This window comes from Leptodactylus fuscus, chromosome 3 (genome assembly GCF_031893055.1).
Source record: "Leptodactylus fuscus isolate aLepFus1 chromosome 3, aLepFus1.hap2, whole genome shotgun sequence".
Taxonomy (NCBI): Eukaryota; Metazoa; Chordata; class Amphibia; order Anura; family Leptodactylidae; genus Leptodactylus; species Leptodactylus fuscus.
Window position 1 is genome coordinate 177644684 of NC_134267.1, and position 19704 is coordinate 177664387.

The 19704-nt window shown below is 43.2% G+C and overlaps 1 protein-coding gene across 1 annotated transcript in view; it reads left to right on the top strand.

Annotated features, from left to right (window-relative positions):
- The window catches only part of PLS1 (plastin 1), a 72846-nt gene that overhangs the window by 51918 nt on the left and 1224 nt on the right, over positions 1-19704 (top strand). Inside the window, exons 13-15 of the mRNA XM_075268849.1 lie at positions 14399-14532; positions 16033-16156; positions 18128-18252. Coding sequence (XP_075124950.1) covers positions 14399-14532; positions 16033-16156; positions 18128-18252 — 383 coding nt within the window. The remainder of the gene's footprint in view (positions 1-14398; positions 14533-16032; positions 16157-18127; positions 18253-19704) is intronic.

Below are 19704 nucleotides of genomic sequence, written 5' to 3' on the forward strand. Positions count from 1 at the left end.
GTTTGGTACAGCCGGGCACAGAATCGAAGGAGCGCTATTTTGGTTTTTGGCGCAGTTTGGTTTTTGGACGTCATGCCACTTTTGCGAAGACCCTGAATTGCCAATAAAGTGGAATCTGCAGACATGTCACCCTATTTTGGACACTAGCCCACTGATGGGATATATCAAGTGGTGTAGCGAGCGTTTTTAACCCTTGAGGGTTGCATTTATTTAGTTTCCAGAAATGAAATCGCAACTGAAAATGAGAAGTTAAAAATGAAATTTTTCCAGAGATTCGCCATTTTAGTGCCCGATATGTTGTGCCCAACTTATGTCAGCAGAGGTACACACTCCAAAAACTGGTAAGTGGGTATCCCGGGCACAACAGCTTTCAGAGCGTTCATCTCTGATACAAGGCGGGCACAACATATTATGCACTGAAATGACGTATTCCTGGAAAAATTGGTATTTTCACTTCTCACAATCAGCTTCATATTCATTTATGGATAATAAATTATAGCAACACTTGGGGGTTAAAAATGCTCTCTGTACCCCTGGAGAAATCCTTCAGGGGTGTAATTTCCAAAATAAGGTCACATATCAGGGGATCCCACTTTACTGGCGTTTCAGCTCTACAAAAGTGTCATGGCATCCAAAAACCAAACCGTCTGTGCTCCAAAAACCCAATAACCCTTCTTCTCTTCTGTGTCCGGCTGTGCCCCTATATCAGTTTATTCCCACATATGACATTACGTCCGTTATCCTGGGTACACCAGTGTCATACATGTGTCATACATGTGACATAAACTGCAGTTTGGGCGCACAGCAGGGCGCAGAAGGGAAGGAGCGCGATGTGGCTTTTGGAGCACAGATTTGGATGTTTGGTATCTGGACGCGATGTCATGTTTGTAGAGCCTGTAAGGTACCAGAAAAGTGGATTCCCCAAAGGAGTGACCCCATTTTGAAAACTGCACCCCTCATAGAATTTCTCAGGGGGTGTAGTGAGTATTAGTATCCCGGGGGTGACTGCACAGCGGATGGTGAAGAGGGAGTATATAAGCTGTGCGGAGAACATTGCAGACACCAAATTCCCTACTATGTCCCAGTAGCTCCTATGATTGGGGGAGTCACTCTGGGGGTCACTTTGGGGGTCATTTCTGGTGTCTGTTCCCTCATAAGCTGTAAATCTGGGGTGTCCCCTGATATCCGCTCACACAGCTTATATATTCCCTTCCTGCCGCAGCCAGTCGTGTTCTAATGATTTGGCGATTTTGCGGGTTTTTGTCTTCACATTGTTAGATGCTATATTTTCTTTATTTTTCTGGTGATGCGGCCATATAAGGGCTTGTTGTTTGCGGTATGAGGTGTATTTTGTAATGACACCATTTTTGGGTGCCTATATTCTATTGAATACATTTTATTAACTCTTTTTTTGCTGGATTAAAAAAAATAAAATCAATTCTGGCATTGCATTCTACCTTTTAAATTTTGCGCCATGCAGCGTACAGGATAAATAACATGTGACCTTTATTCTGCGGGTCGGTACGGTTACGGCGATACCTCATTTATAGTATTTTTTTATGCAATACTAATTCTGCAGAACAAAAACACATTTGGGGACATAAATCAGTGATTTTTGCATCGCCATTTTCTGAGAGGCGTAACATTTTTATTTTTTGGTTGACAGTGTTGGTTGAGGGCTTATTTTTTGCGGGACAACCTGCGCTTTTTATTGGTACTGTTGTCGGGTGCATATGACTTTTTGATCACTTTTTATAGCATATTTTCTAAGGTGAGATGGCGAAAAATCACTACTTCCGGCGGGTTTTTTCCGTTTTTTTTCCCCCGACGTTTACCGTATACATTAAATATTGTTTCAGTTTTATTGTACAGATTGTTACGGACGCAGCGATACCAAATATGTATTGTTTTTATTAATTTTTAGGTTTTTTTTTACATAACTCATTTTCTATAGAAAAAAGGGGATTTTTGGGGCTTTATAACTTTATTTATTTTTTTCAAAAGCTTTATTTATTTATTTTTCACTTTTTTTCACTTTTTATTTCACTTTTTATGTTTCCCTTTTAGGACACTTGATTCAGCAATGATTTCATTGCTGAATCAGTATTACAGGCTGGAGACACAGGAGACACAGGCTGCATGTGTCTCCAGTCTGTATCAGGAAGCCAAGCGATGTAGTCGCATCGCTTGGCTTCCTGAGTACTGGGGGCAGGATCAACCAGGTAACGGGGGGCTCAGGCAGTCTGGGGTCACTGGCCAGACCCCAGACTGCATGTTTTGTATATCGGCACCCTCCGATCTCGCCGCGGGGGGTGCCGATCTGACCGGCAACACAGCGGAACCGCTTCAGTTCCGTGATCATGTTTGATCACGGAACTGAAGGGGTTAAAACCCCCCCATCGGAGGGGGTAAGATACAGCTAAGACTTGCTCCAACTACATCGGCACTGAAAGGGAATCCTTCCCTGACTGCCCGACGTAGTTTTCCTATAGGGCAGTCAGGAAGGACCTGTCAGTGCCGACGTAGATTCCCTATGGGCCGGTCGTTAAGGGGTTAAACCAAAATTTGACCGGTGCAAAAGTATGGGCACCCTTATCATTTTATTGATTTGAATTACCCTAACTACTTTTTACTGACTTACTGAAGCACAAAATTGGTTTTGTAACCTCAGTGAGCTTTGAACTTCATAGCCAGATGTATCCAATCATAAGAAAAGGTATTTAAGGTGGCCAATTGCAAGTTGATCTCCTATTTGAATCTCCTCTGAAGAGTGGCATCATGGGCTACTCAAAACAACTCTCAAATGATCTGAAAACAAAGATTGTTCAACATAGTTGTTCAGGGGAAGGATACAAAAAGTTGTCTCAGAGATTTAACCTGTCAGTTTCCACTGTGAGGAACATAGTAAGGAAATGGAAGACCACAGGGACAGTTCTTGTTAAGCCCAGAAGTGGCAGGCCAAGAAAAATATCAGAAAGGCAGAGAAGAAGAATGGTGAGAACAGTCAAGGACAATCCACAGACCACCTCCAAAGAGCTGCAGCATCATCTTGCTGCAGATGGTGTCACTGTGCATCGGTCAACTATACAGCGCACTTTGCACAAATAGAAGCTGTATGGGAGAGTGATGAGAAAGAAGCCGTTTCTGCACGTACGCCACAAATAGAGTTGCCTGAGGTATGAAAAAGCACATTTGGACAAGGCAGCTTCATTTTGGAAACAAAAATTGAGTTGTTTGGTTATAAAAAAAGGCGTTATGCATGGCGTCCAAAAAGAAACAGCATTCCAAGAAAAACACATGCTACCCACTGTAAAATTTGGTGGAGGTTCCATCATGCTTTGGGGCTGTGTGGCCAATGCCGGCATCGGGAATCTTGTTAAAGTTGAGAGTCGCATGGATTCCACTCAGTATCAGCAGATTCTTGAGAATAATGTTCAAGAATCAGTGACGAAGTTGAAGTTACGCCGGGGATGGATATTTCAGCAAGACAATGATCCAAAACACCGCTCCAAATCCTCAGGCATTCATGCAGAGGAACAATTACAATGTTCTGGAATGGCCATCCCAGTCCCCAGACCTGAATATCATTGAACATCTGTGGGATGATTTGAAGCGGGCTGTCCATGCTCGGCGACCATCTAACTTAACTGAACTTGAATTGTTTGTCCAAAATACCTTTATCCAGGATCCAGGAACTGATTAAAAGCTACAGGAAGCGACTAGAGGCTGTTATCTTTGCAAAAGGAGGATCTACTAAATATTAATGTCACTTTTCTGTTGAGGTGCCCATACTTTTGCACCGGTCAAATTTTGGTTTAACCCCTTAAGGACCAGGCCATTTTTTGGTTTCGCATTTTCGTTTTTCCCTCCTCACATTTCAAGAGCCATAACTTTTTCATTTTTCAGTTCACAGAGTCACATGATGGCTTATTGTTTGCGGGACAAATTGTACTTTGTAATGGCACCATTCAATATGCTGTGCAATGTACTGGGAAGCTGGAAAAAAATTCAGAATGAGGTGCAATTGGAGAAAAAATGCATTTGCGCCATTTTCTTATGGGTTTAATTTTTACAGCGTTCACTGTTTGGTACAAATGACATGTTACCAGTGGCGTAACTAGGAATGGTGGGGCCCCGTGGCGAACTTTTGACATGGGGCCCCCCCTCCCCAAACCGATGCCGAAGACCTCGACTGACCCCCTCCTCCGCACTCTATTATGTCCCTTAGTAAGCCCTGCACACACAGTATTAACCCCTATAGTGTCCAATGCACACAGTATTAACCCCTATAGTGTCCCCTGCACACACAGTATTAACCCCTATAGTGTCCCCTGCACACACAGTATTAACCCCTATAGTGTCCCCTGCACACACAGTATTAACCCCTATAGTGTCCCCTGCACACACAGTATTAACCCCTATAGTGTCCCCTGCACACACATTATTAACCCCTATAGTGTCCAATGCACACACAGTATTAACCCCTATAGTGTCCAATGCACACACAGTATTAACCCCTATAGTGTCCAATGCACACAGTATTATCCCCCATAGTGTCCCCTGCACACACAGTATTATTAACCCCTATAGTTTCCAATGCACACACAGTATTAACCCCTATAGTGTCCCCTACACACAGTATTAACCCCTATAGTGTCCCCTATACACAGTATTATTAACCCCTATAGTGTCCCCTGCACACACAGTATTAACCCCTATAGTGTCCCCTGCACACACAGTATTAACCCCTATAGTGTCCCCTGCACACACAGTATTAACCCCTATAGTGTCCCCTGCACACACAGTATTAACCCCTATAGTGTCCCCTGCACACACATTATTAACCCCTATAGTGTCCAATGCACACACAGTATTAACCCCTATAGTGTCCAATGCACACACAGTATTAACCCCTATAGTGTCCAATGCACACAGTATTATCCCCCATAGTGTCCCCTGCACACACAGTATTATTAACCCCTATAGTGTCCAATGCACACACAGTATTATTAACCCCTATAGTGCCCCTGCACACACAGTATTATCCCCCATAGTGTCCCCATATGTCCCACTGTGGACACCTATAAACATTTATTATACTCTGGGGTCTGAAAAGACCCCAGAGTATAATAATCGGAGACCCGGGGGATTAAAACCATTAAAAGAACAGAGACAGTTGCTTACCTGTTCCTGTCGGCTGTCCTGTCCGCTCTTGTCCAGCTTTAATGACGTCAGACGTCACATGACCCGGGAAGCTGGCCTGGGTCATGTGACGTCAGAGACGTCAGACACAAATGACGGAGGCCTGGCAGGATCGCGGAGAGGTAAGTAACACTGTTTTTTATGTTACCTTACCCCTCCCGGTGCGCCGATCATTATACTCGGGGGTCTGCAAAGACCCCCGAGTATAATGATAGCCTCTGTGGGCCCCGCGGTGTCACTTGCCGATCCCGGCCCAGCCAGGATCGGCAAGTGAATGGGGCCCGTAACGGACTTTTAAAAAAAAAAAAAAAAAAACCGCAGCGGTAGCGACTGTCACCGGGCCCCCTAATGGCCCGGGCCCTGTGGCAGCTGCTACTGCTGCTACCACGGTAGTTACGCCCCTGCATGTTACCTGTGTTCTACGTGTCAGTACGAACGCGGTGATACCAAATTTATATAGTATTTGAAATGTTTTGATACTTTTAAAAAAATGATAAACTTTGCAAAATAGAAAAAAAAAATTGTGTCATCATGTTCTAACACCTGTAACTTTTTCATATTTCCATGTATGGAGCTGGTTGTGGTGTCTTTTTATGCGGGACAAGATGACGTTTCTATTGATACCATTTGGGGAAAGATCTGATGGTTTGATCACTTTTTATTCAATTTTTTATAGGAGGCAAAGTGTTGAAAAAAACGCTTTTTGGCTGTTTTTATTTTTTTTGCCGCTACGCCGTTCGCAGTACGGGATAAATGTTTTAATATTCTAATAGTTCGGGCATTTTGGAGCGCGGGGATACCTAATATGTTTATGTTTAATGTTCTTTAATTACTTTTATAGCTAATCTAGGGAAAGGGGGGTGATTTGAACTTTTATATTTTTTTTATTTTTTTAATACTTTTAAAAACTTTTTTTTTTCTTCTGTTACATTTATGATCAGACCCCTTAGGTACCTTGAAACCTAGGGAGACTGATCGCTCATACTATTCACTGCAATACTACAGTACTGCAGTGAATAGCAGAATCCCAGCACTTCTATTAGACGATGCCTCTGGCATCGTCTAATAGATCTAGTGCAGAGACAAGCCTGGAAGCCTTCAATAGGCTTCCGGCTGTCATAGCAACCGATCACCGCCCTCATGTGACGTTCAGGAGGGCGGTGATCGGCGAAACATGGCGGCGCCCGTGCCGCCGGCGCTGTTTACACACTGCGGTCACGTTTGACCGCAGTGTGTAAAGGGTTAACAGCAGCGATCGGCTCGGGCACCGACCGCTGCTGTTATTGGCAGGTCCTGGCTGTATGATACAGCCGGCATCTGCCGTGTATGGAGCGAGCTCAGCGTGTGAGCTCGCTCCATACATCCCCATGCGACCCATGACGTACAGTTACGTCAAGGGTCGCTAAGGGGTTAATGCATATTGCACATTTTCTGTTAGTCCAATAAACCTCATTTCAATCCTGAAATATTACTGTGTCCATCAGTTATTAGATATATCAAACTGAAATGGCTGTTATAAACACCAAAATATTTAGAACTAAAAATGATTAAGATTAATAGGGGTGCCCAAACTTTTTCATAGGACTGTACAAGAAGCCGTAAAAATGGGTACGCAAATAAGGATCTGAGTGACTGTGACCACGGCCAAATTATAATGGCTAGATGACTGGGTCACAACATCTCCAGAATTGCAAATCTTGTCAGATGTGCCTAATATGTAGCCATGAGATCAAGTTATTGACTTATCTCCAGATTCACTAGATCTCAATTACATCAAGTATCAATGGGACGTGCTGGCCTGATCTCACAATTTACAAGACAATATAAGGAGGGTGGCATTCATATTGTGGATGATCATAGTATATCCAATATCCCAGGCTCATTACACCCGGGAAAAAATTTTGATATTTTAATGTTATGGGTGTTTTACTCAACAAAACATCATAAAGTCAGTTTTCCTGTTTAAGATATCAGTCACGCCCCAAGACTGGATGCATTCAAAGTTATATTATGTTTATTGGACATTGCTTTTAATCATTAAAACTTTATAAATAGGATTACAATAAGTACAATTACATTTAGACAGGCAGACCCAACAACTGTTTAATATAAACCTTTGGGACTGAATAAAGACAACTTACAGCTATGAGTTGGAAGCTTTTGTGCAGCATGGCCACGAGAAGCTTGGTCAGTACAATCACAACCACCACATTGTATGTGCCGACTATTAACGCTCCCACGAAAGACTGAAGTTCATCATTGTAGCTAAATCTGGTCACAAAGAGAGCGACCACAGACCACCTCCAAAGAGCTGCAGCATCATCTTGCTGCAGATGGTGTCACTGTGCATCGGTCAACTATACAGCGCACTTTGCACAAATAGAAGCTGTATGGGAGAGTGATGAGAAAGAAGCCGTTTCTGCACGTACGCCACAAATAGAGTTGCTTGAGGTATGAAAAAGCACATTTGGACAAGGCAGCTTCATTTTGGAAACAAAAATTGAGTTGTTTGGTTTTAAAAAAAGGCGTTATGCATGGCGTCCAAAAAGAAACAGCATTCCAAGAAAAACACATGCTACCCACTGTAAAATTTGGTGGAGGTTCCATCATGCTTTGGGGCTGTGTGGCCAATGCCGGCATCGGGAATCTTGTTAAAGTTGAGAGTCGCATGGATTCCACTCAGTATCAGCAGATTCTTGAGAATAATGTTCAAGAATCAGTGACGAAGTTGAAGTTACGCCGGGGATGGATATTTCAGCAAGACAATGATCCAAAACACCGCTCCAAATCCTCAGGCATTCATGCAGAGGAACAATTACAATGTTCTGGAATGGCCATCCAAGTCCCCAGACCTGAATATCATTGAACATCTGTGGGATGATTTGAAGCGGGCTGTCCATGCTCGGCGACCATCTAACTTAACTGAACTTGAATTGTTTGTCCAAAATACCTTTATCCAGGATCCAGGAACTGATTAAAAGCTACAGGAAGCGACTAGAGGCTGTTATCTTTGCAAAAGGAGGATCTACTAAATATTAATGTCACTTTTCTGTTGAGGTGCCCATACTTTTGCACCAGTCAAATTTTGGTTTAATGCATATTGCACATTTTCTGTTAGTACAATAAACCTCATTTCAATCCTGAAATATTACTGTGTCCATCAGTTATTAGATATATCAAACTGAAATGGCTGTTGCAAACACCAAAATATTTAGAACAAAAAATGATTAAGATTAATAGGGGTGCCCAAACTTTTTCATAGGACTGTATCTATGTCCAACTCAGCTTCACAGCATATACAATTTAAATCTCGGTCAAGAGAATAAGGAGGTGCCCAGTGGTACAGTCACCACTAACTCAATTAAGAAAAGCTGCTATCAGGGAGCTCCAGAGGAAGGAGGCAAAATCCGGGGTTGGGAGTCCCTTTTGTTCCTTACATAAGAAGACCAAAAGGTCCATTTGGTCTGAAATTTAGAAAAAGTGTGCCCTTTACTGGCCAGCATACACTCCAGTGTAAAAGCTAGGTTGACATGATGGAACAACTCATTTACAGTCAAACATAATGCTGATTTCCATTGTCGGGCAATCATGGACCTGATCATGGACGTTGGAAAAGAGCCGGGATCCAAGAAATACAGCGCTAACCCTGGGGAGGGAGAAATAGGGAGACCAACAATGGAAGACATGAACTGAAACACTGCTACCCAAAACGCCTGAATCGGGGGACACTCCCACCACATATGAATAAATGAGCCTACACGACCGCAGCCCCGCCAACATAGCCTTGAGGTAGAGAAATTCATATGAGCTAATTGAACATGAGTCCTATACCAGAGCAGCATAATTTTTTGTGCCATCTCCCAGTGGGAAACACCCCTGGACACCTTCTTAACAAATCCAAAGGCCTCATGCCACTCCGTCAGGGGTATGGTTCTGGCTAGGTCAGCTTCCCTAAGCAATAGGCAAAGGAGTTTGACCTGCGTAGATGAAGTAGAGAGAAAACTATAGAATGCAGACGTGCCACCTCGGGCAGCAGGAGACTGTCTCCATAACCGAAAGGCTAGTCTTGGAAAAACAAGTCTCGAGGCTCCAAGAGTTTGTAGAAGGTGCCGAATTTGGAGGTACTTGAAAAAATCATTGCTAGGTTGATCAAACTCGGTACGCAACATAGCGAAAGATTTGAGGCAGTCATTATCATATAATTGTGAAATCCTATAGAGACTTCTATCAATCCAACCACGGACTTTCAGCTGGGGAAGGAATGCAGTCATGTAAATCAGAGGAAGTGTGTGACAGGAGATATCTCCAAGTCCAAGTAGAGGCTTTAATGCTCAACAGAGGAGCCTGGATACAGGACGGAACGGAGTCCCTGGAGTGAAGAAGACTCATGAGCGGGGTTTCCAACAACGTTTCCTCTATCCCTGCCCATCTCCAATCAGACGACTCAGCCCAGTTAACTTTGAGGTGTTCCAGGACCATTGCTGCATAATATTTTTTTAAGATCCAGGACTCCTGCTCCCCCACAAGACCAGGGCCTGTGCATGACATGGAGGCGGATTCTGGACCTTTTACCGTCCCAAATAAAGTGAGATAAAATACACTGGAGTTTCGTTAAGTAGGAGTCAGGAAGGGGGATTGCCACCATTCGAAACATGTACAATATTAGGGGCAATGCCATCATTTTAACAATGGCTATTCGGCTTGCCCAAGTCAACATGGGCTTGGAGAATGATGCCAGAAGGGAAGATACCTTATTCACAAGTGGGACATAATTCATAGAGTACAAATGAGAACTCCAAATATGTGACACTGTCTCCTTTCCATTGATAGGGAAAGTTGCGGCGGAGGTCCTCCCTTAGGGAGGGGGGCACTACAATAGGCAGGATCTGGGATTTAGTGGGGTTCACCTTGTAATAGGATATTCTCCCAAAAAGTTCCAGGGCATATGTAGCAGCGCGCAGGGAGGGACCAGGAGAGGACAACGCTAAAATGACGTCATCCACGTTCAAACCAATTTTGCGTTGTTTGCGGCCAACAGAGACACCCTCAATACGATTATCAGATCTAATATACTCAGCCAGCGGTTCTATCACCAAATCGAATATGATAGGAGATAGGGGGCAGCCCTGGCGAGTGCCATTAGAGATGAGGAAAGGGTCGGACAGGAACCCCAAGGAGAGCACACAAGCCGAGGGACAGGAATATAAGGCCAGAATAGTGGCTTTGAAGACAGGATCCATACCAAACTTGTCCAAAAGGCTGTCATGGTAGCTCCAGTGGACTTGTCAAAGGCTTTTTCAGCATCCAAAGCTAACAGTAATGATGGTGCTCTATTCCACTCAGCCTTTTGGACAAGGTTGATAAACCTGCAAGTTCCATCGGGGGCCTGCCTACCCAAAACAAACCCCACCTGATCAGGTTTAACTAACTCAGGAAGGATTCGCAACAGTCGCTCAGCTACATTTTTGACATATAATTTAACATCTACATTTAAAACTGAGATGGGCTTAAAATTGGCCGGTATTGTGGGGGGGCTTGCCAGGTTTAGGAAGGGTAACAATAGTAGCGGCGAGCATCTCCTGAGGGAACCTCTGGTCCTTCGCAGCTTTCCTGAACACTGCCAAAAGATGTGGGGACAAAATCTCCATGAATTTCCTATAGTATGCACTGGAGATGCCATCCGGGCCGGCGGATTTAAGTGGCTTTAACCAGAGATGGCTTCTTGAACCTCCAGTAGAGTAAACGGGGTGGCTAAAGACCGAGATTGGGCGGGGGTGAGGCGGGGGGAAAGACACCGAATCCAGTAATTGATTAATCTCATCCCTAGTGGGCTGGTACGTTCCGGGATCATCCTTAAGGTTGTATAAAGAGCTATAGTAAGAACGGAACTGATCGACTATATGGCGTGGATCAACTATTTTACCCCCTCGGCTGTTAAGTAAAAAGGCTATGCGAGACTTAGGCTTGGCCTGTTTAATTTTTCTGGCTAGGAAGGCGCTCGCCTTGTTACTATGTACATACGCCTGGCACTGGAACCTTTTGAAGGCCAAATCCTGCTGATACGCCAGCAAACCCTGCAGTTTGAGTTGAAGAGTCTTAATCTCGGCAGACAGTACAGGGTTAGGGTTAAGTTTGTTGGCCACAGACAAAGAGGTCAGGGATCGAAGAACGGCATCAACTTCCCTAGAGCGTTCTTTCTTGATGCGTACGCATGCCTGAATGAGTATCCCCCGCATGTACGCCTTATGGGCATTCCAAAGGATGTGCGGGTCAGTGGCGGTGGGGGCGTTAAGAGAAAAGTACTCCGACAATGCCTTACTGAGATGTTCACTATGGGAGGGGTGGTCCAAAATGTATTCATTTAGGCGCCACTGAGAAGGCAACGCAGTAGCGAACTTCTCACGAAGCGTCAAAGAGATCGGAGCATGGTCTGGCCATGTAATTAGTCCTATAGAGGATGACTCTGACTGCATCAATCAGACCTTGTCAGTCAAGAAAAAGTCTATCCTCGAGTAGGAGGAAGAAGTATGGGAGAAGAAACTATAATCCCTCTTGCTGCCGTGTTGGCATCACCAGACGTCATATAGTCCCTGGTCTACCAAGGAGGGAGTCAAAGTTGGGGAATACCTGAGCGGATTAGAGGAGTCCAGGGAGTTGTCAATTAAAGTCACCCCCAATTATCAACATTCCGTTAGCAAAGGTCTGCACTTTAGTGAATATAGACTTCCAGTAGGAAGCTTGACCACGGTTGGGGAGGTATACTGTGGCCAGAGTATATTGGACATTGTTAATTAAACAGTTAAGGCCCAGATACCGGCCCTTAGGATCAGACAGGATCGATTCCAAGGAAAAAGCTACCGAATCTCTGATCGCAATCAGTACCCCTTTGCGCTTGGCTTTACAGGAGGCTTGAAATATGTGGGGGAAAGAGGGATTTGTGAATTTGGGACTCTTATCTAAGTGGAAATGGGTTTCTTGCAAAAAAAAAAAAGAATGTCACAACGGAGACAACGGGCTTCCCTCTAAACTGAGCTCCTCTTAAAGGGACTATTCAGGCCCCTGACATTTAGTGATAAGATCTAGAGTACCATTGTGAATGATTGGAAAGAGGCAAACAACTAAACCCACCCTGGGCACCTTACAAAACATAGATAAATGAAGCATAAACCTGAAAATTAAACAAATGTTAAACCAAATAATATACATGAATAATGAAAAATGCAAACGCAACATCATAGTGTCAAAAAACACTGAATAATCTATATGCATGGGGGGGTGGGGGGGAGATATAATCGGGTATCTTAGCACTCAGTGAGAGTGAACATTTGCAAGGCAATTAAATCGCCCTAAACCATAAATCAAACAGAAGTAAGACACCATTGGCACCACTCTACAGAGATATGGCAAGACACTGCGAGTTATCTACCGTAAGCCAGTCCTTAGGTACATGGGAAGGACGGGCAGGATCCTTGGCCATTGAGGGGGGGAAATCAGCAGGGGACAATTTCCATTTGCGCAAAAGGGTCAGCCCGGGCTCCAGAGAAGGGACAGAGTGGATCACTCCCTTGCGAGGTATCAGGAGCTTGGTCAGAAATCCACAACAATATCTGAGGCCATGTTCTCTAAGGATCCTGGTGATGGGCGCAAGGTCACACCGAGCTTGCATAGTAGCTTACATAGTAGCTTGAAAAAGGCGTGAGGAGGGTACCAAATTTTCAAGCCTCTGTGAGGATGGAATCCTTAACATGATAGAAATGGACTCTCGTTAAGACATCTCTTGGAGCTTCAGCAGGTGCAGAACCTGCCTTGGGGATACGGTGAGTCCTGTCCAGGGTAAGGTCCAATTCAGATAGATGGGGCAGCAACTTCTTAAAGGCATTCTACCACTAAAACACATTTTTTTCTAGTTAACACGTCGGAATAGCCTTTAGAAAGGCTATTCGTCTCCTACCTTTAGAAGTGCTCTCCGCCGCGCCGTTCGTTCAAAATACCGGTTTGTGCCGGTATGCTAATGAGTTCTCTCGCAGCGATGGGGGCGTCCCCATTGCAGCTCGAAAACCGACCGCAGCGCCGCCTCTATGGTCTTGGGTATCCTCCCCTTGCTTCTTCAGCGTCCTGTCGCACGCCTGCGCAGTACGCTCTGTTCGGCGAAGATTGCCGAACGTACTGCGCATGCGCGAAATTGCAGTCCCAGCCATAGTGCAGGAATCATAGCCTGGTTGTTTTTTACGGGCCGGGCCTTTGCTATTCGGTGACCCTTGAGGGGACATGCTTGGACCCTGCTTTCCCCCGTCTGCTGACAGACGACGAGCAGTAGAAGGTCGATTGTCAGCCATATCTGGCTAAAACAACTCTCGGGCTGGCGGCAAAGCCTCTGCAGGGGAAAAGACGGCTGTTCCGCTTGAGATTGTGAAAAAAATTCAGAGAGCTTTCTGGGAGCTCTGGAGGATGAGGGCTTTCTCCTGGGTATGTCAGAAGAAGTATAATCAGTAAAATCAGTGTTGTAGAGTGAGAGTCCGGTCGGTAGAGGAAGCAAACAAGATGTAGTAACTGAAAACCCCAGAGGGTCCGAGGGGAATGGGGCCCACCAAGTAGCGCTGCCTGGAGTGAAGATATGGTGCCAGAGCGAACTATAGATCAGCTGTGAGCCGCAGAGGGCGAAGTCATTGCCAGGTTACTTAATCATAACAACAGAGAAAAGGCCCTTGTTCTGGGTCATGGAAGCAAATCTATTGATATTGAGCAGTTCTAGGTCCTTGCCCAGGCCTCAGTGCCAGTCATGTTGAGACATTTATGGCGCAGTCTTAAAATATACTATTTACCCTTAAGAATGCACTGGGGTAATCGTGCGGATGATCCTCATTCTGAACATAGAGTCCAGAGATGAGACCTCTTTGTACTAATGTTTGTACTGACTACAGTATATATTTTTACCACCTATCATACCACACTGAAACCTACCAAGTTTATATGATGGTAGCTGTTTGCTGTTATACTGTAGTATCGGTCAGATGAGTACTGACCATGTAAAGCTTGTATACCACAGTCACTGTCATGTTACTGTCATACATAGGGACTTTTATTTTGCTTATAACTGCCAAAAGTAGAGTAGCTATTAGATATTAGTAGATATTTCGGATGGATGTATACATTGCATACTATTAGCTGCTACTTATATATGTATTTATATTTCTAGATAGAGAACTGTAATTATGCTGTAGAGCTGGGAAAGAACAAAGCAAGATTCTCCTTAGTTGGTATATGTGGAAGTAATCTACATGAAGGGAACCGCACACTCACATTGGCGCTAGTCTGGCAGCTAATGAGGCGGTAAGTACATAACATTCTATAAGGAAGCCATGCTATTGAAGAAATTAGAAGGACCTACATTCCCTTATGTGTCATAGCACTCATCATAATGCAGCTTCTGTTATTTAACACTAGGATTTGAAACGAAAGCTGTATTATGTTTGGCTGCTATCAGCAGCAAAGATATTTTTATTTCACACAGTTTACTAAACCTCCATTTTTTTATATTTCCAGTGTGCGGCTGGATGCCGGTGCAGTGCACCGGCTTTCAGTTGCGACTACCCGGTTTTTGGTCCGGAACCTGAGGCTGTCTCTGCCTCAGGTTCTAGACCAAACAACTCAGTCTGAACTTACCCTTAGAGCAATGTGCCTTTTTACCCAGGGTTCCCATTGAAATAAAAGGAGTGATGGAGCGAGATTCTGACCTGCCCCTCCATTCAGACTGAGTGTAAAACACACCAGTTCTCGTGATCAGTGGTTGAACCCCCAAAGATCAGCAAGTTGCCTACTATCTTGTGGATATAGGTTAACTTGTGACATGAATCCACCTTTAACTCAATATATCTTGATATGTGTTGCTCAAGTTTAAAAAAAAATCACCGTAGGTTTTTATATATTTATATATTTTTTTATATATGTTGTATGCGGTTAGACTGTCCTCTATCAAATTGGATGGACACAATTCCATGTATTTCAGTTTCCTGGTATCATCACTATTACTGCTTCCAGTCTATGTTAGTTTACATAGGTCGCTACAATGTAATACAGTATTTTATGCTTCTCTTTTATTGAAGAATTGAAGTTTAGTTTCCCTAAATCCACTGTATAGAACAGTACAAAACTGCAGATCCCCTAACAGATGCAGATGGATGAACACTATTCCTCCTCCTTTACTATCCGGCTGCATTCACACGGAGTAAACGCTGGCGTCTTTTGTGTGTTTTTTGCACATAGCGCCGCGTTTACGCCGCGTAGCGTCGCGTTAACGCCGCGTATACGCCGCGTTAACGCCGGGCAACGCCACCGCTAAATAGCGCGGCGTTAACGCGGCGTATACGCGGCGTTAACGCGACGCTACGCAGCGTAAACGCGGCGCTATGTGCAAAAAACACACAAAAAACGCCAGCGTTTACTCCGTGTGAATGCAGCCTTAATGTAAACATATTTTTCTACATTATTTTATTGTCGTCTTTAGGGTATGTTACTAGTAAGAAAAAAGAAAAAATCTAAGAATCTATTTACTTAATATTACTATTTATTTAATTGGAAACATGTTTGATGGCACCCATTCCATTAATATACACTATTTAATAAAACATAAAAATTTCCATTAAAGTTATTAAAAGCAGATTCAGCATGCATCCATCAGCTTTGGAACCCTTGACGCAAATGCAAGCATTATGAATGGACAAACTGGACAGGATTTGTTTTCCTTGGTACTCTGCCACAATGGGAGAATGGTTGTATGAATAGCCTGTTGTAGCCATTTATTTTCCTAACTCTGAGACGTCCCTTTACTAGGTATACATTAAATGTACTATCAGATCTTGGAGAGGGTGCGAAGATTGATGACAGAACTATTATAAAGTGGGTAAATGAAACACTACGTAATGCAGGCAAGACCACATTCATCACCAGCTTCAAGGTAATGAGGGTTTGTGGACTTCAGTAAAGGAAAACTTAGTTTACCATGTAAATGAAAAAGATTCCAACTGTGCAAGCTTTTAGATTATAGGAATGTTTAACCTATACTGCTTTAGAGTATGCTCAGTGCTCAGAGTATGTCCTGCAGGGACCATAAAGCAAAAAGTTGAAAAGAACGCCTACATGTATTGTTTACTGCCATTTTCCCAATAAGTAGTTAGAAGCCAGTCTTTTTATGGGATTTTTTAAGTATTTATACTCAGATATGAATCAGATGAATCTCTCTTTTCCTATAGGGACACTTAGGACACTAAAGCACAGTTCCATAAATATCTGCTGGTGATTTAGCGTCCCAAATTTACCCACCAGTTTTCTTTTTAAGTAAATATTTATGGAAAAAGTAATTGACTTTTATTTTACATAACCCCATTTTTTCCAATTTAAATTCATTGGGAAAAACATCTTACAAATTTATGGCCTATTCATAGGATATGCCGAAGATGTTATAGATGTGGAAACTACCTCGAGCATGCTAAGCTAACTCATATAGAAGAGAATGGTTAGACTTGTGCACATGTGCGCTACCATATCTCTCCATTCATTTTCTGCTTGGAGGTGACAGCAAGATGGCTTCTCATTGGGTGAGGATGGAGTTCTGTAGATAGATAGAATTCCGGAGGTGAGAATGACCCATTAAGATGTTAGTGAACCCCCAGCTAGTTAAATAGAACAGCAGTTGTGCATCCATGCTTTAGCGCCATTCATGTCTGTGGGACTGATGGAGACAGCCAGACGCTATACTCAGCTGTCTTCATCACTCCATTACAAACATGACCATGGCTTATAATGGGGAAAATACAAAAGAACCCCATTCTTGTGATCCTTGGGATTTCCAGCATTGATATTCACAGTAATCAGACCCTTATAACCTACCCTGTGGAATGGTGATAAGTTGTTATAGTTGGACAATCCAATTAAAGTAATAAATGTTTAGCGATTATCAGAGTAGATCTGACAACAGTTGACTTTTTACAGTTACACAACATTTTTTTCTGTTGCCTTGCAAAAATGAACTAAAAGAGGAAAAACACCTAAAAAAAATGGTGATGTTATATATTCTGTGTTAGAGGTGGAACTGCAGTAGGTAGCAATGGTTGGGGGGTACGAGGTTGCACGCCACCCAGGCCCTTGTGCCTCAGGAAATTAAACAGGCCCTCAGTCACATATATATTATAGAATATTTGTTATGTAGGGGACCTTGTTACATATTTTTCAATGGGGCCCAGAAGCTTTGAGTTATACTTTTACACCTACTGTTAGATTATGGTCTTACGATGTCCATATGTCATAGCCATGCCTCTATACCAGCAGCCCTCAACCTGTGTCCCGACGGTGGCAGAGTTTAACGGGATTGTCGGTGGCGAGGCAGAGTTGGGGAAATTGGGCCGCTCATAAGAAAACACAACAAAGTGCATATTTAATTATTACATTACTGCACTAGTAGGGAAGGCTACACCAGCAGATCAGTCTCAAATATGGGTCCTGTGGACACTTACCAGGAGTCGTACAATGCTCCTATGCTGTGTATTACACGCAGCATAGGAGCATCAGCCAACACCTAGCAACCTACAGAGGTCCCCAGTAACCAGGCCAGCCCAGTACCAAGTGATCCACAGCCTCGTACTGGTCTGCGGCCCGCCATTGGAGACCTTTGCTCTATACAGTATTACTCCACTGTAGCCTCTGTCACTGAGCTTTGCGCTGTATATTGTATTATTTAATGCCGTTATATAATGATGACTCATGTGTTTAATTGAAGAACAGAAGTGGAAAATCCTGAGCAGTAATTTTGCAGAATTAAGTAAATAACCGTAACGTTAACACTCACACAAATCCATTAAAGACACTTTCTATAGTGACACGTCTATAAAACATGTTAATAGTTAATGCCATGTTAACCTTTCCCTTTCAGGATAAGGCCATTAGCACAAGCCTTCCTGTGCTCGACTTAATTGATGCCATTGCTCCTAAAGTTGTCAAACCAGAGATGGTGAAAAGAGAAAATCTTTCCGATGCAGACAAAATGAACAATGCAAAGTGAGTGACCAGAACCATTTATTTGCTCCTTTATGATTTCATTGAGTAACACTCCATAAAGAGATCACTAAGAAAGTGTATAATAAAAGAATGCACAATCATTTCCTTCATGAATTGTTAAATTATAACTGCATAGAATAAATCATGAATAAGTCACACTGGTATTCTGTGACTGTACAGTAAGCGACTACCCATATAAGATGAAGTATTAGAGTATGAAGATGTGCATTTGGAGTAATCCTGTAAGGTTTTCTGAGCATATAACCTTTGTCAGCTCTCCTGACATGTCTGTTTTATTAACTATTTATGTTCTCCATTATAGTAAGGTCCTGTTCACATATTAAAAGTCTTTAAGGCAGGCACGTTCTGACCCTCTGTATTCTGGGGCAGAAAGCTAAAGCAGAGCTTTGCTGATTAGCCTCAGATACAATGGGGTTAATCAGCTTGAGGCTCATTCCATGGGTTCTGTGGCTGAATAAGCTGTGGAATCCACTGGAAGAGTAAGGACGCTTATTTTTTTCAAACTCATTATGGAATTTGGAATGGGTTTTGAGGCAGAATCCGCCTGAAATCGGCACTAAATTCTTACATGTGAACATACCTTAAAGGGGTTTTCCAGACAAAAATGGACAACCTGTTTAAGTTCTCGGTAGGCCAGGGGCAGTGAAAATTTTTTTCAAACATTCATACTTTCCCCGGAAGTTCCGGTGTCTCCCTGCGCAGTCCAGTCTTCTCACTCCCATGCTGATGTGTGGTGAAAGTCCCAGCCCACGTGACTGCTGAGGCCAATCAGCGTCTCAGCAAATGGCAAGTTATATCACTACCTGTGACATCATGGGTCTCTTCCTGATCAGTGGCTTCAGCAGAAGGATTTCATGATGTCACAGCCAGTGAACAGTTTCACTTTGAGAAGACACCGAAGCAAAAGGACAGAGTGAGACAGATGAGTATGATTTTTTTTTATTTTTTCACCTCCCCTGGTTGTCTAGGCATTAAAAGTAATCAAAGGTTAAAAGGAATTTCTTCCAAGGAAAACCAGCAATCTCAAATAGCATAAAAATCGACTTTGCTTTATTCTTCATAGATTTAAAAAAAAAAAAAAAACATGTACAAAAATTTTTTTTTAAAAAAAATACATGACATATATAATAATATTTGACTCACATGGGTGTGGAAAAACGCCAGGGCTGACGTGTTTCGGTACCGTATGTACCTTAGTCGTTTTGTACCTTATTGGTTTGACACGAGCCCTGCTTGACCCTACATGTGCACATTAAAAGAAATGCCTGGGCAACCTCTTTAAGGCGCTTTGCCCTTCTGCATGCTTCCATGAATGGGGGCTACAGAAACACAACCTCAAAACCGGACAAGAATATGACCTGTCCTAAGTTTTATGCCCCAGACTTTATGGCACCATAGAAACTAATGGGTCAATATGGATAGAGCCTTATA